The following is an 18097-nucleotide window of genomic DNA, read 5'->3' as shown; positions in this document are numbered from 1 at the left end:
ATAAACCTGGAATATACTTAAAATCCTTTGCTCATGTGAGGAGCTTAAATTCCACTGAAAGCAGACTTGTTAACAGTACATTATTGGGTGGGTAATCCCTATTGGCACTCTTTTTTGGTTTTGCGCAAAATCTCCAATAAAGTGGGGGAGACTGAATTCATGAGCTTACAATTTCCAGTATATAGGTATCGTGCAACATACTATTGGCCTTTAAAAGATTATTTTAATTTCCCACTATTCCTGTTCTGGAAAGCTAATACTCTCCCTGTTCAGAAATCTAATTGCTGCTGAAATCAGTCGCAACTAATACAGTTTGTAATTATTGCGGTCGGAAAAATGGACAACATGGCTGAGTATATCAATCATATCGTAGAATGGTACAGCACAGAAGGAGGCCATTTGGTCCATTGTGCCTGTGCTGGGTGTTGTAGTAATCTTTCTGCACCACAGGCTTTCAGTTGAGAGAATGTTTTTAAGAAGGCTCAGTTGATAAATGCACTACTCGTTCTGGAACTGAGCCATATGCACCAAGAAGATCCTATGTTCAATGTGAAGTACGTGCAGAGTTTCCTAATGTTAGTTGGGGCAGTGTTAAAGGCACTACAGTGGGCTTAGTGCCCCTAGGTTGGAGAGTGAAAATATTAGCCATTGTTTTTGCTCCTGCTTGCTGCCATGACCTCTTCTGGAAAATGCGTGTTGGGTGTTGGGTGAGCACATTAAATGTGCTCAGCTGTGTGATGACACTTGTTGCCTATGCTCAGATATGAAGAATGGCCACTTATGTGAGATACTGGAAGGTGACCGGTGTAGGTGGAACCACACCCCAGCATGAGGGGCGAAAACTGGAGAGTGTATTACAGCTGTACATATATTTTCATAAGTTAATTTGACTTGCAATTACTCATTGCCTTTTTTTCCTATTTAAACAGCTGCAGCTCTGGCTGGACAACCCCAAGGTGCAGTTGACCTTTGAGGTAACTCATCAGCAACTGGAGTCTCCATATAACAGTAAGTGGAGTTTCTATAAGTGAGCTAGTAAGGTTACATACGAAGTTTTTCCTGAATTGGGGGTGATCTGAAAAGGCACCAATCTGTGACTGTAATGAAAAATGCGTTGTTATTTTAGAATTTGAAATGGTTGGAGAACACTTCTTGTGGAATTTAAACATGGGAGGAAAATACTAGTTTAATCTTCAGATTAATTTCAATCTCGCGTTAGATTGCTAAGAATGTAATTTGATCTGGTAATTTTCCAGAAAAAAATGTAAGCTCGTGTGAAGCTGATGTACAGTGCTTTTCTTGATCTTTTTTAAAGTATTTGTATTTTGCTATATTGAAAAACGTGTTTTTATGTGTGTGATTTATTTGGATAATCCAGTTTGTTTCGTGGATTAATTCCACTTTGTCTTCCATTTTCTGCCCCCATCTCAGGTGATGCGGTACTAGTTCACAGGATACACAGCTACTTGGAACGTCATGGGTTAATCAACTTTGGTATCTACAAACGGGTGAAACCACTTCCAAGTAAGTAATTACCAGACACCTTAACAGTTATTATGACATACAACCATTCTAAAAAGAAAGCTCATGACACCTAATTATATTGACCAACATTGTTTGAATTTTCTTATTTTTTATTGATACTATTGCATTATAAAATTAAGTGACACTGTGACATGTTAAAATAGGTACGGTTACTAACGTCAACAAAACAACTTGCATTTATATAGTGCCTTTAACGTAGTAAAACATCTCATGGCGCTTCACAGGAGCATAATCAGACAAAAATTGACACCAATATAAAGGAAGAGACATAGGACAGGTGAGAGAGGTTTTAAGGAGCGTCTTAAAGGAGGAGAGAGAGGTCGAGAGGTTTAGGGAGAGAATTCCAGAGCTGAGGGCCTAGACACCAGAAGGCACAGCAGCCAGTGGTGGGGCGAAGGAAGTTGAGGTTGCACAAGCGGCCAGAATTGGAGGAACGCAGAGTTCTTGGAGAGTTGTAGACCTGGAGGAGGTTACAGAGATAGGGAGGGGCAAGGCCATGGAGGGATTTGAAAACAAGGATGAGAATTTTTAAATCGAGGCGTTGGTGGACTGGGAGCCAATGTAGGTCAGCAAGCACAGGGATGATGGGTGAATGGGACTTGGTGTGGGTTGGGGTACGAGCAGCAGAGTTTTGGGTGAGCTTAAGTTTATGGAGAGTGGAAGATGGGTGGCCAGCCAAGAAAGCATTGGAATAGTAGATTCTGGAGATAACAAAAGTATAGATGAGGGTTTCAGCAGTTGATGAGCTGAGGCAGGATTGGAGACTGGCGATATTACAGAGTTGGAAGTGGGAGGTCTTGTGTCGGAGAGGATATGAGGCTGGAAACTGAGCTCGGGGTCAAATAGGACGCCAAGGTTGCAAACAGTCTGGTTCAGTCTGAGACGGTGACCAGGGAGAGGAACGGAATTGGTGACCAGGGCATTGAGTTTGTGGCGGGGGGATAAAGTTAGGACTCTCTGGTAGTTTGGATGATCTTAGACTATTCTGTTTGCTTTGTTCAGTAACTTTGAAAAAAAATTGTGATTCATAGCAAAGAAGACAGGGAAGGTGATAATCATTGGTGCTGGAGTGTCAGGTCTGGCAGCAGCTCGCCAATTACAGAGCTTCGGAATGGATGTCACTGTCCTGGAAGCAAGAGTAAGTCCAGCTTTTTGTTCACTAATGAGGAAAACCGAGCAAGAGAAGTTTGTGATATTTAAATGTCCCTTTCTACAATGCTGCAAAAGAGGCAGATGAATTAACTTTGAAATTTTATTTAACTAAAAGAAAATCACAATCAACGTACTTTTTTTTCCCTGTCAAATTTTAATGCACATATGTGTAAAAAATGTGTTCCCTCATATTGTTACTAAGAGTAAAATAGTTCAGGAGCACTAAAGCACAATAGCATTCTTTGAAATATCTATTTCTTTGAATCAAGTTTTCCCATTTCCTGACAATCAAATGGAAGAAAGACTTTACTCAAGTATGAAGCTTCACTGATGGAGGGAAGAGCAAGTAATGACTAGCTCAGTGTGCTGCAGGTGCAACTCTTGTCCATTGGAGGACAGAGCATTTTTTTTACCTGCAGATTTGTATATAAAACAAGTGAAACTCATTTATTTCGTTAGTTTCTGGAATGAATCTACCTAAAATACAGAAGGCCCATGTTCACCAGAAGTTTTAAAAATGTTTACTACAATCAGCTCTTGTTATCACTAAAAGTCATTCGTAAAATATCTGTGGTAATGTGCAAAACTGAATCTTCAAGTATGGGAGTTTCCCCATTTGAAAATATGAAGTGCCACCAAGAGTCATGTTCAGTTATACTGGTACCGCATTGCTACCTTGCTAAATACTTTTAATAATTGAGAGATCTGAGGTGTTGTCATCATCTCTTGAGATAATTGGCTTGTTGAGTTGCTCAGCTGACCGTAACACCATTTTCTATTAATGGACACCAATTTAAAAAGAACATGTCCACGGATACAGATTTATTTCCCTATGTGATTGCTTATTGGGTATTAATGGATAAAGTATGAAGGCCTCAGGGTGTTCTATCCTTAAGTTGCTTTCCTCTGTCAAAATTATGTTTAAAATTGTGGATATGTTAATAATTACTGAAGGATTTATTTTTTGGTTATCATCAAATTGTTTTTTTAAAAATATACCAGTGGATCTCCTGTGGTAAATATACCAGTGGATCTCCTGTGGTTTTGGCCACGGAAAGTCCGGACAGAAATAATTTCCCTCAGTGTATTAGTGATGCTGCAGGTTGTAGGGATCGGGAGCTTATGGAGCTCTATCTAGTAGTGGAAATGTGCAGGTATGACTGTCACAATGGTGAATCCAAATGAGGAGTAAGCTGTATACACCAAATTTATTATATTATATTATAGATACAAACCTACTTATCCCCTTCATAATCACTTTAATTGCAGGACCGTGTTGGAGGACGAGTAGCCACATTTAGAAAGGGAAACTATGTTGCTGACTTGGGGGCCATGGTTGTGACTGGACTTGGTAAGTTTTGCACAGCTTTGAAAGTTTGATTTTTTTTCCAAATATTTTTGGGATGTGATTTGGGAGGAGATTAAATATGGGGCTTTACAAATGAAATGGGAGCAGCAGGAGTAGGCCATTCATCCCCTTGAGCCTGTTTTGCATTCTTTTAGATCATGGCTGATTTCCATATCCTTTGGTAACCTTACTTAACAAAAATCTGACTCTCTGTCTTGAAAATTTCATTTGACTCAGCATCCACAGCCTTTTGGGGAGAGAGCTCCAGAATCCCAATACCCTTTTTGTGAAAAGGTGCTTCCTAATTTCACTTCTAAATGGCCTAGCTGTAATATTAAGATGATGTCCCCTGTTCTGGATTTCCCTCACCACAGGAAATAGTTTCTCTCTATCTACTGTATAGAATCATCTTTATAATTTTAAAGACCTCAATTAGATCACCCTTCAACATTCTAAACTTAAGGGAATACAAACCAAGTTTATGCACCTGACCTCATAATTTAACACTTTAAGCCTCAATGTTACTCTGGTGACTGCACTGTACCCCTTCCAAGGCTAATACATCCTTCCTGAGGTATTGTGCCCAAAATTGAAAGCAGTACTCCAGATGAGGTCTGACCCAGGAGATTCTCACACACAGTTTAATTCGTCTCTACTTTGCTCTTCTCTTACACTCTCTTTCCCCACCCTATAAAAATGGTTAATTCAAAATTTGTTGGCTTAATGGTGTACCATGGATACTTCCAGTACTGTATCCAAGTGGCCATTCTTCACGTATGAATGTTAGTAGCCTATTTGACCATGGAGGGCCTCATAGCCAAACTTGATCTGTTCTCACTACCATGTCTGCGCATGTGCAATTTCCAGATGACTGGATTGTGATCAGGAATGGGAATCCTGACTGCTTTGGTAATATTAGGAGGGAGATTTTTGGACACTAGCCACATATTTGTGCAGGTTTATATTGAGAATGTTGCAGAGTGGTTTTTAAATCTAGAAATTCTTTTTCTCTCAATATTTCACTGTAATGCAGTTCGATTCTAGCAGAAGTTGTCAAGTCTATTATAACTATCATTCATCCTTTTATTCTGCAGGTGGAAACCCAATGGCAGTGGTCAGCAAGCAAGTAAACATGGAGCTGGCCAAAATCAAACAGAAGTGTCCCCTTTATGAGGCAAATGGGCAGGCTGTAAGTCTAAAATAATGTGTTATGATTACAAGCACAACATAGTGTGTAATAGTTAGACCCTGTTTACTCCATGTATCTATGGTGAATTTACTTTTGTATTAAAGATCCCCTGTGTACTGCACTGTGGAGTGATAGGATGAGTGTTTATGCACGTGATTCCCAATGTAGCATGTTCCCAATCTCAGCCATGCTACTGTTACGGAATTTGATAGGATAATAAGTGCTTCCCTAGTGGGAATTGGGAAGATTGGCAGCTCGTTACTTCAGACCACACCCCTGCATCTCCTAGTGACTGGTTAAAGAGTTAAATTGATGACTGGGAGCAGATCTCTAGCCTGTTATCTTAACAAAAGTGAAGGTGTGGTAGGGGAAAAATGGAGAGGGATGATCCTGGCTTTGGCTCGTAACTCCAAAGTTCAGTCTTGTATCTTAAGAGCATTCAAGATTTAACTCTTGACTGAACCTAGAGCCCTTTTGTATTTCTGTAAATGAGATTCTCTTCTCCATACGAATGTAATGAGTATACAGTCCTTACCGTTTGTATGGCGTCCTGGCGTTCACGTGGTTTGCATATGAGGCGGACAATGAGACGAGTAGTGCTTCTCAAACATTAACGTGACATTCAAAATGTCCCCAAATCACCAGTAAAAAAGGTGAACCTGTGAGTATGCGGGTTCACAATGTTTATGAATATTCCCTTTTTGGATATTTGCTTTCTTAAACTATAAAGCAAAATGTACGATTTCCTGTATGAAGTTTCTATCATTTGCCCTTTAGCATGGTGCAATTGTGCTTACTCACCCAGGCATGAGCAGACTATAAATGTTGATTTGCTGCTGGCAGCCCTTTTTTTAAAATGTTTTTTTGTGTGAGATTGACCTGGTTGTGTTTGACGTGAATGTCAATTTTTATCTATTTGCAATTCAACTGGTTGAAAAAGCATTTTTTTTAACCAAAGTTAAAAGTTGTTCATAACTCCACAATTTGGAGGGGGATGCCTAGGAGGCAGGAAGAAACTTTTAAATGGTGTATTTTAATTTTTTTTAGTGGGGGGGGAAGGGAAGATTAAGGTAAGTGATAGGAAAAAATTATAATGTAAATAGAATGGGGGAAGAGGGGAAGCCTGAGCAAGCAGGAGTAAAGTTTAAATTTGTTTAAAATTTGCTATTGTAGGTCAGGTTCATAGTACAGTAGCAAAATCCTGACAATTGGCTAGTTCTATTGCTGTACTGTTGTTTCAGTGTTGTACTGTGAGCTGAAAACTTAAAATTTGGGTGTCTCTGGGAGATGGTATTTGCCTTACCAGACTTACCAGAATCTAAGGAATAAGACCCCACATAGCTTGGAAGCATTACACTGCTATGTATATTTGCCAGGGGGTATTTTCTGGTTACCTGACATGACAGCCAGAAGCCCAATTAAGGTTGTCAGGATAGAAAACATAATGATAAGTGCATGTCATCAGCATATATTAGAAGCTTTGTAACATTTTCTTTATTTCTAAAATATTGAGCAATTCTATGTTTTGCTGGTTAGTTATCATTAGGGCTCTTGATAAGTACTTCTGAAAATTTTACATTCAATTTGCTCTGGTTTTCAGGGAGGAATCCAGGAACTTGAGTTATAGTAGTGCAAAAAGTCTCCCTTTCTGTTCAGGACAGAGAGTTGGGTAAAAACTGATAGCTATTGGAATTTCAATCGCATTGACTGTGTACCATGCCTGGTTTATTTAGAATACAGCTTTACTTTTAATTGACTCAGTGCCAGAATCTTTGCTCAGATGAGCCACAGGGATTGAGGCTTTTGGTGAGTGAAGATGTCATGTTGATGGTATAGCTCGTGCTCTTTTGATAGTGCAGTTGATGTTCATGTAGGGGGAGCTCTAGATTGCTTCAGAGTCATGCAGTATCTCACTTGGGAAACTTGATATTATTCGATGCAAAGTAGAAAATGTTAATCTTGTGCTAAACTTTTCTCCTAAGATACAGTGCATTGCACATACTCACTGAAAGGATGAGAACTGTTTACACTCTAAATGAACTCTAAGCTTGGCTCATTTGGTATCACTCTTGCCTCTGAATCAGAAGGTTGTGGGTTCAAGCCTAGCTCTAGAACTTGAACATGTAATCTAGGCTGATATTTCTGTGCCGTACCGAGGGACTGCTGCTGCTTTGTCAGAGATGCCACCTTCAGTTGCGACATAAAATTTGAAGAACTGTTAAGGTCGGCGTTAATGATCCCTTGGCACGATTCGAGGAAGAGCAGGGAGTTCTCCCAGTGTGTTGCTGAACATTCTTTTCTCAAGCAAGACTACCAAAAAATAGATTAGCTGCTCATTCATTTTCATTACTGTTTTGTGGTGTTTTTCTGCAAGCAAAATGGCTACAGCGTTTACCTACATAACAGTAGTGGTTACACTTCTGAGTGATTCATTGTACATGAAATGTTTTGAGACGTCCTGAGAGACAAGATAAGGCATTATATAAATGCAAGTTTATTCTTTCTATAAACGTTGAACACTTCAAAAATGTTACCACTGGGTCAAAATACTAATTTTTTTTCCCCCCTTATTTTTCCTATGTTATTCCTGATGTTTGGAATCTGATCGTAATGAAGGGAGAAAGATGCACAAATGTACGTATAGAAAAATCTGTTCAATTGTTTGAAGATATTAGCATTTTGGATAATTACAAAATGTGCAGTTATGGTTTACAGTATAAAAATACTCTGAGCTGCATCAACCTCATCTGATTGCTATAACTGTATATTTAATACTGGTGAATCTCCCATAGCATTGCACAAGGAGATTGTCTTGAATTGAAGTGGGGTAAAATTTGATTCGGGTCATGAATGTAATTCAATCCCCATTTTTAAAGTCATACATTCTGTCCTTATTTTTATGTATTATTTTGCTTTTATATTATTTAGATAAATAGCAAAACTTATGGCAATTTGGGTGTCAGAAGCAAAATTGGTTGGAGCATAGGTGTTGCTCTACAATACGGCTGAGAAGCTGAGAGAGGCACAACTGAGGAACTATGCTACCACAACTGGTGGGAGGATGTAATGGCAGATTGACAAGTTTATATAGGCAGTTGCCATTACAAATATGGGCATAGGAATTTATAATAGGATTGGGGGGAAAATTTGTTTATTATACAAAAGCAATTCATTAGCCTGAATTCACTTCATTGGAATGTAACAACTGCAGTATATTGATGAAGAGAATTAATATTCTATGTTTATGGCCCTTTCATCCCATTTAGAATTCTGGATTTTTATTTAAAAAGAGATATGTCTGATAAATGTTTAATAACTCATAATGCAAAATTTCTTAATTATATAGATTAATTAGCTGTGGTAGCATCTTATTCGTTCAATTTGAATGCTCAGAAGAATCTGAACCTCGAGTTGAGGTCCACTAGTTTGTTGGGTTGTGGTGACCTTGCAGGATGAAAAAGTTTTGCTTTTATATAAAGGTTTTAATGTCTAATGTACATCTTATGACAAACTGATGTGCACATATGTTCTAGGGTAGTGTAGTAGAGGCAAAAGGCCTGGGTGGCTGGATGCTTTGGGGGCTGTAGGTTGTGCTTTTTTATTTCTGGATGGATAAACTGGGATTGGTTGAAAGGATTCCTCATCTGCATCTACCTTGTGATTTGGCATGCACTGGTGCCTATCTAGTACAGTCCCCACCGCTTACACCGTCCCCGCTTAACCCAGACAGCTGCCCCATAAGGGTCAATTACAAAGGCTTAAACCGTATTAAACGTGTCTGCTAATTCAGGCCGTTCAAGCAGCTCTTCGCAAAATCTATCTTTACCATCCGGTTATTCCCTATTTCCAGGCTCTGGTTTAAAATTTAAGTTTAAAGTTTAACTTGCCCATTGACTGTAATCAGAACAGGTACTCAACGATCCCAGCCCCGAAGCGAAACCAAAGTAACAGCCAAAGATTTAGCTCTTCGCCCTAGGCAACAGTAGAATGACATGACTGTACAGCGAGTTTAACATATTCCTGGATCTTTCTGATGAAGTGTTTGCACAGGCTTGAGGACCCCTGCTTTGATGCTCTCGCATAGTTAACAGTGGAGTTTCCACATGTGACAAATTCACAGTGAAATGCACTCCTTTCATGACCTCGATGAAAATATCATGTATAGCACCCACCATGTAAAGCGGGAAAATCGCATTGGGGACTGTACTAAATGTTTGCACCTTCAGCACTTCTTGATAGGCCCTTTGAGGATTTTCTCCTGAGGCATGAGGAACTTCAAAATAAGACAAGTCTTTGGGTGGGGAGGGGTTAGTTCTGAAAACTCTGATATCTCCTAAAATACAAGAGTTTTGTAGCCATTTTTGGCGTGTATCCCCATAAGCACAAAGTATTGCTAAACCCTGATCTGAATGGGGATCTTGGTATTACTGATGAGGCTGCTGTGCATTCTTGCAGAAACAAATGATCCTGTCTCTGCTGTTTTAGGTAACAATAATATTTATTTCTATGTGTTTCAGGTTCCCAAAGAAAAAGATGAGATGGTAGAGCAGGAATTCAATCGTTTGCTGGAGGCAACATCTTACCTCAGTCACCAGTTGGACTTTAACTATCTGAACAACAAACCTGTATCATTAGGACAGGCATTAGAAGTTGTCATACAGTGAGTATTTGGTCTTTTATTAGAGATTGACACTCTTGCATACATTACCACATACAGTCAGTCCAAACAACAAATATCCATAATCATCTCTTACGATTTAAAAAAAAAACCTGGATGTGCACCTGAAGAGCTGTGACCTGCAGGGCTATGGACCAAATGCGGGGAAGTGAGATTAGGCTGGATGGCTCGTTTCTCAGCCGGTGCGGACACGATGGGCCGAATGGCCTCCTTCTGTGCCGTAAATTTTCAATGATTCCATGATTTCCATGAAAATATAGTTGGACCAATTAGCTGGGATAGTCAGGTTCTTCAACACGCATTTTTCTTATTTTGATGGCTTGATTTTGGTTCAAGTGAGAGAAGATGAGTTTAAAATTTTCTAGTCTTTGAGACCTTCCTTTCAGCCCAAGTATTGTTTCTCTTCAATAATTGTACTGCAGATGATGTAGTGAAAGATGAGGTGGTTACTGGCAATAAACCCCAAAGTATTTTTATTGTGTTAAAACAATAATTTGATACCTTGTTAGACTGCAAGAGAAACACGTGAAGGATGAACAGATTGAACACTGGAAGAAAATAGTGAAAACACAAGAGGATCTGAAGGAGTTGCTTAATAAGGTAATTTCAACTTACTTTGAATTTTATCTAGAAACTAACAATAAGGAAAGGAAATTATTTTTACTTTGACCATTAAACCCCATCTTTAAGAAAGGTAACAGCTTCTTGTTTGGCAGTGAATGGCTGTATTCTTGTCCTGCAATTTGATATGTCCAAAGTTCAAAGATGCTTCATGTCTGCTCCAGACTAGAATGTAGCACAACCTTAAACATACTACTTTACACATCCTCACACTGCACCCAATCACCTGTTTGTACCTTCTGCAAAAAAGAATTGGATTTTTCAGTAGATGTTACAAGGATGTTACAAGTGGTGTTACAAGGAGACTGTTGTGAGTAAGAAGAAAGTTTGACTACTTATTAGATCTTCAAATGAAAGCACTGTGCACTTACCAAAAGCCACGCCACTGCCCCATGCCATTCCTTTTGAAAAAGATCTGTTTGTAAGTGGTTACTTTCTCAGAGGGATGGAACTTTTAGTGCCCTGACATGGTGTGAAAAGGGAAAGTTATTTAAGTAGTGGACTTTCAACCTTAAAATCTTGTTGAACGAATGTTTTTGTCCTTTCGCTTATTTGGGCATATCTCACTGGTATGTGGAAGATGAATGAAGATTTTCAGTAATTTGATTTTAAATGATAGTGTTGTGACCTTAAACAGTAAATCTCTGAAAGCTATCTGACTTCTTTCAACCGTACTGAATATGTGGAGAAATTAATTTGAAGATTGAAGAGTTTTCTGTCTTTTAAAACTTAAACTGCAGAACCCTGCTGTATTGCTTAACCCTGATCTAAACTTCCTCCCACACATCCGATTTGTAATCTCTCAATAAGAAAATATAATAAGAACATAAGAACATAAGAAATAGGAGCAGGAGCAGGAGTAGGCCAATCGGCCCCTCGAGCCTGCTCCGCCATTCAATAAGATCATGGCTGATCTGATCCTAACCTCAAATCTAAATTCATGTCCAATTTCCTGCCCGCTCCCCGTAACCCCTAATTCCCTTTACTTCTAGGAAACTGTCTATTTCTGTTTTAAATTTATTTAATGATGTAGCTTCCACAGCTTCCTGGGGCAGCAAATTCCACAGACCTACCACCCTCTGAGTGAAGAAGTTTCTCCTCATCTCAGTTTTGAAAGAGCAGCCCCTTATTCTAAGATTATGCCCCCTAGTTCTAGTTTCACCCATCCTTGGGAACATCCTTACCGCATCCACCCGATCAAGCCCCTTCACAATCTTATATGTTTCAATAAGATCGCCTCTCATTCTTCTGAACTCCAATGAGTAGAGTCCCAATCTACTCAACCTCTCCTCATATATGTCCGCCCTCATATGCTTTATTCTTGTCTATGCACCATCCATAATTGTAATATTTCTTCAAATGTGCATCTCCACAAAATATATCCTTCACATAGAAGTCCAGAAGAGTTGAGATTATAATACAAAAAATCAGCAATGCTAATATTCCTATTGTGCTTGAATGCAGCAGAACCTTTATGCTAAATGAAACATTCTAAAAACACTAGCTTTATTTTTTACACGTGTACATTTACAGGGAGATCAATGCTAGTCTTTATAGATCGCTTGGTTTGTAATTATTAAATTTTATATTGGGCTGCAGTGTCATTTTCTGCCCTATGATGGTGCTGCTGGCGGTCATTAGTATTGCAGCCCTGATATTCCGGTTATAAATTACTGCAGTGTATATGTTTGGTGCTACATTTTGTGTGCCCCTGAATTTTAAAGGCAGGGCCAAGTTGATCGCGAAATATAGCCCGCAGAGAAATGGAACAAGTATTCAGCGAATCTGTTGCATGTTGTGTAGTGCTGGAGACTGCTTTTTGATTATTTTTCAACCACAGAGGACACTAACACTTCATACAGCATTTATTTATACTTAGATTTAAAAATTGTAAACAATTTTACAACACCAAGTTATAGTCCAACAAATTTATTTTAAATTCCACAAGCTTTCGGAGGCTTCCTCCTTCGTCAGGTGAACGGTGTGGAAATGAAATTTTCGAATCCTTCGCATTTTAAAATCACAGAACAATGCCTGGTGATTACTGCCCGTTGCCAAGGCAATCACAGTGAGCAGACAGAAAGGTGTCATTGACTGTCTTCCTTCTCTCTCTCTCTCTCTCTCTCTCTCTCTCTCTCTCTCTCTCTCTCTTTTTTGGGGGTTTGTATATTCGGTGGCCTTTTTAGGTGACACCTTTCTGTCTGCTCACTGTGATTGCCTTGGCAACGGGCAGTAATCACCAGGCATTGTTCTGTGATTTTAAAATGCGAAGGATTCGAAAATTTCATTTCCACACCGTTCACCTGACGAAGGAGGAAGCCTCCGAAAGCTTGTGGAATTTAAAATAAATTTGTTGGATTATAACTTGGTGTTGTAAAATTGTTTACAATTGTCAACCCCAGTCCATCACCGGCATCTCCACATCATAGATTTAAAAACTCAGTTAAAAAGTCTGTGCACTGGAGCAATCACCTGCAGCTATTTGACTAAGTTAATATTTGAAGAGCGGTATATTTCAACATCCTTTGTAAACCTTGTTTTCAGGCATATGTGAAATACAAATAGAAAAATGTTGGATTACACAGCAGGGCTGTCGGCATCTGTACAGAGAAAAAGTTAACATTTCAAGTGCAGTCCCTTTGTCAGAATTGATTGTTCTGATTAAGGGTCTACATCTGTGTATTTTCAGCATTTGCTGCTTATATTTCAGATTTCTGGAATTTGCAATTTTTCTTTTTATTACTACTGTCCAGGCTTTTATGATCCTGGGTAAAGCTGCTGGTTTACTCCAGAATCCTGATTAAAACAATTACTATGTGAAAAGGAATTTAATACATTGTCAGTTTGTTTTGGTTTTTGCAGCACCATAAAATGCATAATCCTGTATTGTCTGGGGAGGAGAAAGTGAGCAGAAAGTTACTAGGAGTTGCAGTGCATTTTCCATAATCATAGCAGATTCAAGGTTGTTTCCTACAATAACATTTCAAAGGATTTTACGAAAGGTTATCTAATGCTGACGTGTGTCTTTCGTACTTTTATATCCTATTTGTTTTTTTACTGTTTCAGATGGTATCGCTGAAAGAAAAAATAAGAGAGCTACATCAGCAGTATAAAGAAGCCTCTGAGGTGAAGCCCCCTCGTGACATCACTGCGGAATTTCTGGTGAAAAGTAAATTGAGAGACCTAACTGCATTATGCAAGGTGATTTTTGTTTTTAAGCACATACAGATACATACACATCTTATTCAGTGGGATTTATATGGCAATTATTAGTTTCTTTGTAATTATATTTGGTTTTTCCTTTTTATTTTCACCCCTTACCATGGCCTTGTAGGTAGCAACACCTGGAATTTGGGGTGGATGTGGAGAGGAGATGTAATGTTCTGACATGAATTTTATGTCATGGTTTAAGTTTTGTCACCATATGCTGTTTAGAAAGCTGTGTAAGGCTATTAGCGGCATCTGATGGCACAGGTAAAATACTGTATGATGTTATTAAATGGTTGCTGTTTGTTGTTTGCATATTTGCTGCTTGCTTGCACCCACAAAAGCATGCCCAGCCATTGGAATAGCATTTTGTAATGCACGTATTAGAATCTGTATAGCAGCTGTAGGTTTTAAATAATTATTCTTAACTTTAAATAATGTAAAATATTTTTGCTGAGATGGTAACTGAAATGTAATATGGCATAAAATTTAGAAAAACTATTCATATCATTATTAAGGTCCATTTAGCTACAGCTTAGAAAAGTGGGAAGCTGTTTCTTGAGCCTGAAGTGGCTCTTTCAGTGAATGAACTAGCCAAGAATGTTAATTTATAGGACCAGGAGTGGGTGGCAGGAGTGCATGAAACTTTTTATACTTTTTGTTTGATCAATTGGTAGAATCACAATACTAACCATTCTACCACTTGCAACACTATATTAATGCATTTGGTTGAAAGTAACTATATTCTGAACAGAAGTAGGCTTGGTGTCGATTAGCAAAGGGATATGGGGGTACCGATTCACAGGACATTAAAGGCAGCACCTCAAGTTGAAACGGCTCTAGAAAAAGACAATGGAATTCCAGGTTTTATCACAAGGTATAGAATATAAAATCCAAGAGATAAAGATGAGCCTATATAAAACTTAAATAAGGCCAAAGTTAGAGTACTTTGTGCAGTATGGGGGCTGCATACTATTGGAAGGATATTGAGGCTTGAGAGAGTACAACACAGATCCATTTAGAATGCTGCCTGGTATGAGGATATACAAATATAAAAGAAGACTTGACAAATTGGGGCTTTTTTCATTAGAACAATGTAGATTATGGGGTGGTATGATAGCAGTGTTTAAAATTATGAAAGGATGGAACAGGGTAGATAGAAATAGACTGTTTCCAGTAATTGAGGGTCAAGACTAAGAGGCCATAGATACAAGATTAAATGCAAGAGATTTAGAGCAGAGGGCAGGTGAAATTACTTTACACAGAGTTGTGAACATGTGGAATTCACTTCTACAGTTAGTGGCTGAGGCAGAAACTGTCGACATTCAACATTTGATTGGATAGGTGGATGAAGGAAAAGGGGTTAAATGGATGTGGGAATGAAGTGGGTAAAGGTGATGAGATATATTTGCTTGTGTGGAGGGTAAATGCAGATGTGGACTGTTGGGCTGAATGGCCTGTTTCCCTGCTGAAACTTCTATGTAATTAATAATGTTACTTTTAAAAACAAGATTTTTTAAGGGCTTCACCTTTCACCTAAATCCAGACAGGAAGCCTTGGTCAAACATTTTCGCTTAACCAGGCGCAAAGATCCCATATGAAATGATTTTGGGCAATCCGAACCCAGTTCGTAAACGTGTATACCGAACAAAACTACTACTAATTCTGCTCTGATTGGGAGAGATTACAGGATGGCTGAAGTGGGAAATGAAGAAATTACTATTAGTGAAGCAAAGGGTGATTTTATGATGTTTGGGTAAAGACAAGTTTTTGGGACAGAGCTTTATGCTATTGTAGACTTACGCCAATAGAATCTAGATTGAAATTGTTCAATCTTCTATCGCTTGGGACTCTGACCTGTCATCATAGGACTTTCATCTCATCATTCTGTCCTGAATTCCAACCCAGTTCCCAAGGTGAAGGGACAGCTTTACTATACAATCCAATACCTTTTTAAATTCCTTTTTAAGGGATTATCATATGACACATTCATTTTATTTAAATCATAACAGGAATATGATGAACTTGCAGAAGCCCAGGTGAAGCTTGAGGAGAAGCTCCAGGAATTAGAAGCTAACCCACCCAGGTATTTCCAGTCATGCACAAATTTTATTTGTTTAAAATTAAATGCTTATAGCGTACCAGCATAATGCTGGTTATTGGTCAGATTGTTTCACAGTATAACCCAGTATACTTGAAAGGTTTTCATTACTGTGCTGCAATGCGTAAGTTGTATTTTGTGCACAGCTATGAAAAAATGCACAGTCTGCCTTTTATAGGAAGAGTCTGAAATTGCAGATTTAATTTTTCTAAACACTGTAAAGTACTAGCGGTCTATTATGTACTGTAACATGTAGTATTTTGATGAAGCGTAAAGGGAAAATCTTGACTTGTTTTTGAAGTATGTTTTTATACATTTTAGTGACGTTTACCTGTCATCAAGGGATCGACAGATCCTGGATTGGCATTTTGCCAACCTGGAATTTGCTAATGCAACACCCCTCTCCACACTTTCACTGAAGCACTGGGACCAGGTAAATATATGTTTAGTATACAGTGCACGCTAGGCCACAACCACGATTAGCGTAGCATAGACCGGTGTGGTTGGTGTATGAACCCGTGTTAGCTCCAGTGTATGAAGTGCGTATACATGCTGTATAATCTTTATGTCCGTTACAGTAGCTGCACACCGTGCTACTCGTGTGTTTTCCCAGAGTTGGGTGGCTTCAAGGCTGGTCTGAAGTTACCGGCTCCATTCCAATAAATGGGGACTCTGGGATGCACAGGGCTGCTCAGTGTTAGTGTTGTTGCTCAAGTTTACAGCTTCAGGGAAGAACATTAGCCAGGACACTGGGAGAGTTCTTTGAATAGCCCGTGAGATATTTGCGTCCTCCTGAGCAGGCAGAATTACTTAGAAATTGCAGTATGGAAACGGGCCGCTCGGCCCAACCAGTCCATGTTTATGTTTATCCTCCACGTGAGCAGTAGTCCTAATCCCATGTGCCCAACCTGTTCCCATGTGTCCACTCTGTTCCCCTTTCCTTCACCCACCTATCAAACCCATTCTTAAATGTCGGCATAGTGTCTGCTTCAATCATTAACTCTGGTAGTGTATTCCATAGCCTCACCTTCCGTGTTTTTAAGAAAAAAAAGTTTCCCCTTTCTGTCTTTAATCCCTTGCATTTAATCTTGTATCAGTGTTCCCTTGTTCTAGACCCCCTCAACCACTGGGAACAGTCTGTTTCTATCTACTCTGATCCCTTCAGAATTTTGAACACCTCTATCAAATCACCCTGTAATCTCCCCTTTTCGAACAAAAAGTCCCAATTTTCAAGCCTGTCTTCGTAACTAATCTACAGTGCTGTGTACCAACTTCTGTTTCCTCTTCATCTCAGCTAGCTCACTCATATTTCTAAACTTTGTCCCTTGCTGTATTTTGTTGGAAAATGTAGACAAATAAGGAAAGAATTTGGGTAAGTAAAATTAGTGGAATATTTGCCCAAGTAACTGGTGCTCAGAAAGTTAATGTTCAGGTATGATTCGTAATGTAGATGATCTTGCTTATCCAATCGTAGCCAGAGCAAGCCCTGCAATGGCTTCTCTTCCTGCACCTATATCATTACCTCTGGGGTCTCTGAAGGATCTATCATTGGAACTCTCCTCTCGACAACATCATCCGAAGATATGGTATCAGGCTCCACGTGTACGTTGATGGCATCTAGGTCTACCTCTCCGCCACCTCCTCTCGATCCCTTCGTTGCTTCTATGTTGTCAACCTGCCAGTCCTGGATGAGCCGCAATTTCCTCCCATTCAACATTGGGAGGACTGACGCCATTGTCTTCAGCACCCGCCACAAACTCTACCCTCGCTTCCGATTCCATCCCACTCCCCGGCCACTGTCTCAGGCTGAAGCCAAGTGTTCGCAACTTTGACTCCCTGTTTGATGTCGAGCTGGGCTTCTGACCCCCATATACTCTCCATCACAGAGACCGCTTACTTCCATCTCCGTAACATTGCCCATCTCCACCCCCGCCTCAGCTAATCTGCTGCTGAAACCCTCCTCCGTGCCTTTGTTACCTCCAGACTTGACAATTCCAAGGCTCTCCTGGCTGGTCTCCCATCCTCTAATGGCATAAACTTCAGCGCTCCCAAAGCTCTTCCCACCTGTATTCTAAACCGCATCAAGCCCCATTCTCACTATTAACCCCTGTGCTCGCTAACCTACATTGTCTCCCCGTTCCCCAATTTAACATACTCATCCTCCTGCTTAAGTCCCTTCATGGCTTCATCTCTCCCTATCTCTATAACCTGCTCCAGCACTGGAACTGTCTGAGAACTCTGCGTTCCTCCAACCAT

The 18097-nt window shown here is 39.5% G+C and overlaps 1 protein-coding gene across 3 annotated transcripts in view; it reads left to right on the top strand.

The window, feature by feature from the left end:
- Positions 1–18097, top strand: part of kdm1a (lysine (K)-specific demethylase 1a) — a 59467-nt gene that overhangs the window by 17800 nt on the left and 23570 nt on the right. For all 3 annotated transcript variants that reach the window (XM_068006748.1, XM_068006750.1, XM_068006749.1), the window contains 11 exons: positions 930–1008; positions 1432–1524; positions 2577–2683; positions 3967–4048; positions 5140–5234; positions 7851–7868; positions 9752–9894; positions 10422–10512; positions 13600–13734; positions 15753–15826; positions 16163–16274. In XM_068006748.1, coding sequence (XP_067862849.1) covers positions 930–1008; positions 1432–1524; positions 2577–2683; positions 3967–4048; positions 5140–5234; positions 7851–7868; positions 9752–9894; positions 10422–10512; positions 13600–13734; positions 15753–15826; positions 16163–16274 — 1029 coding nt within the window. The remainder of the gene's footprint in view (positions 1–929; positions 1009–1431; positions 1525–2576; positions 2684–3966; positions 4049–5139; positions 5235–7850; positions 7869–9751; positions 9895–10421; positions 10513–13599; positions 13735–15752; positions 15827–16162; positions 16275–18097) is intronic.

Source organism: Heptranchias perlo, chromosome 26 (genome assembly GCF_035084215.1).
Source record: "Heptranchias perlo isolate sHepPer1 chromosome 26, sHepPer1.hap1, whole genome shotgun sequence".
In the NCBI taxonomy this organism is placed as follows: Eukaryota; Metazoa; Chordata; class Chondrichthyes; order Hexanchiformes; family Hexanchidae; genus Heptranchias; species Heptranchias perlo.
This window is presented reverse-complemented; position numbering and strand designations above follow the sequence as displayed.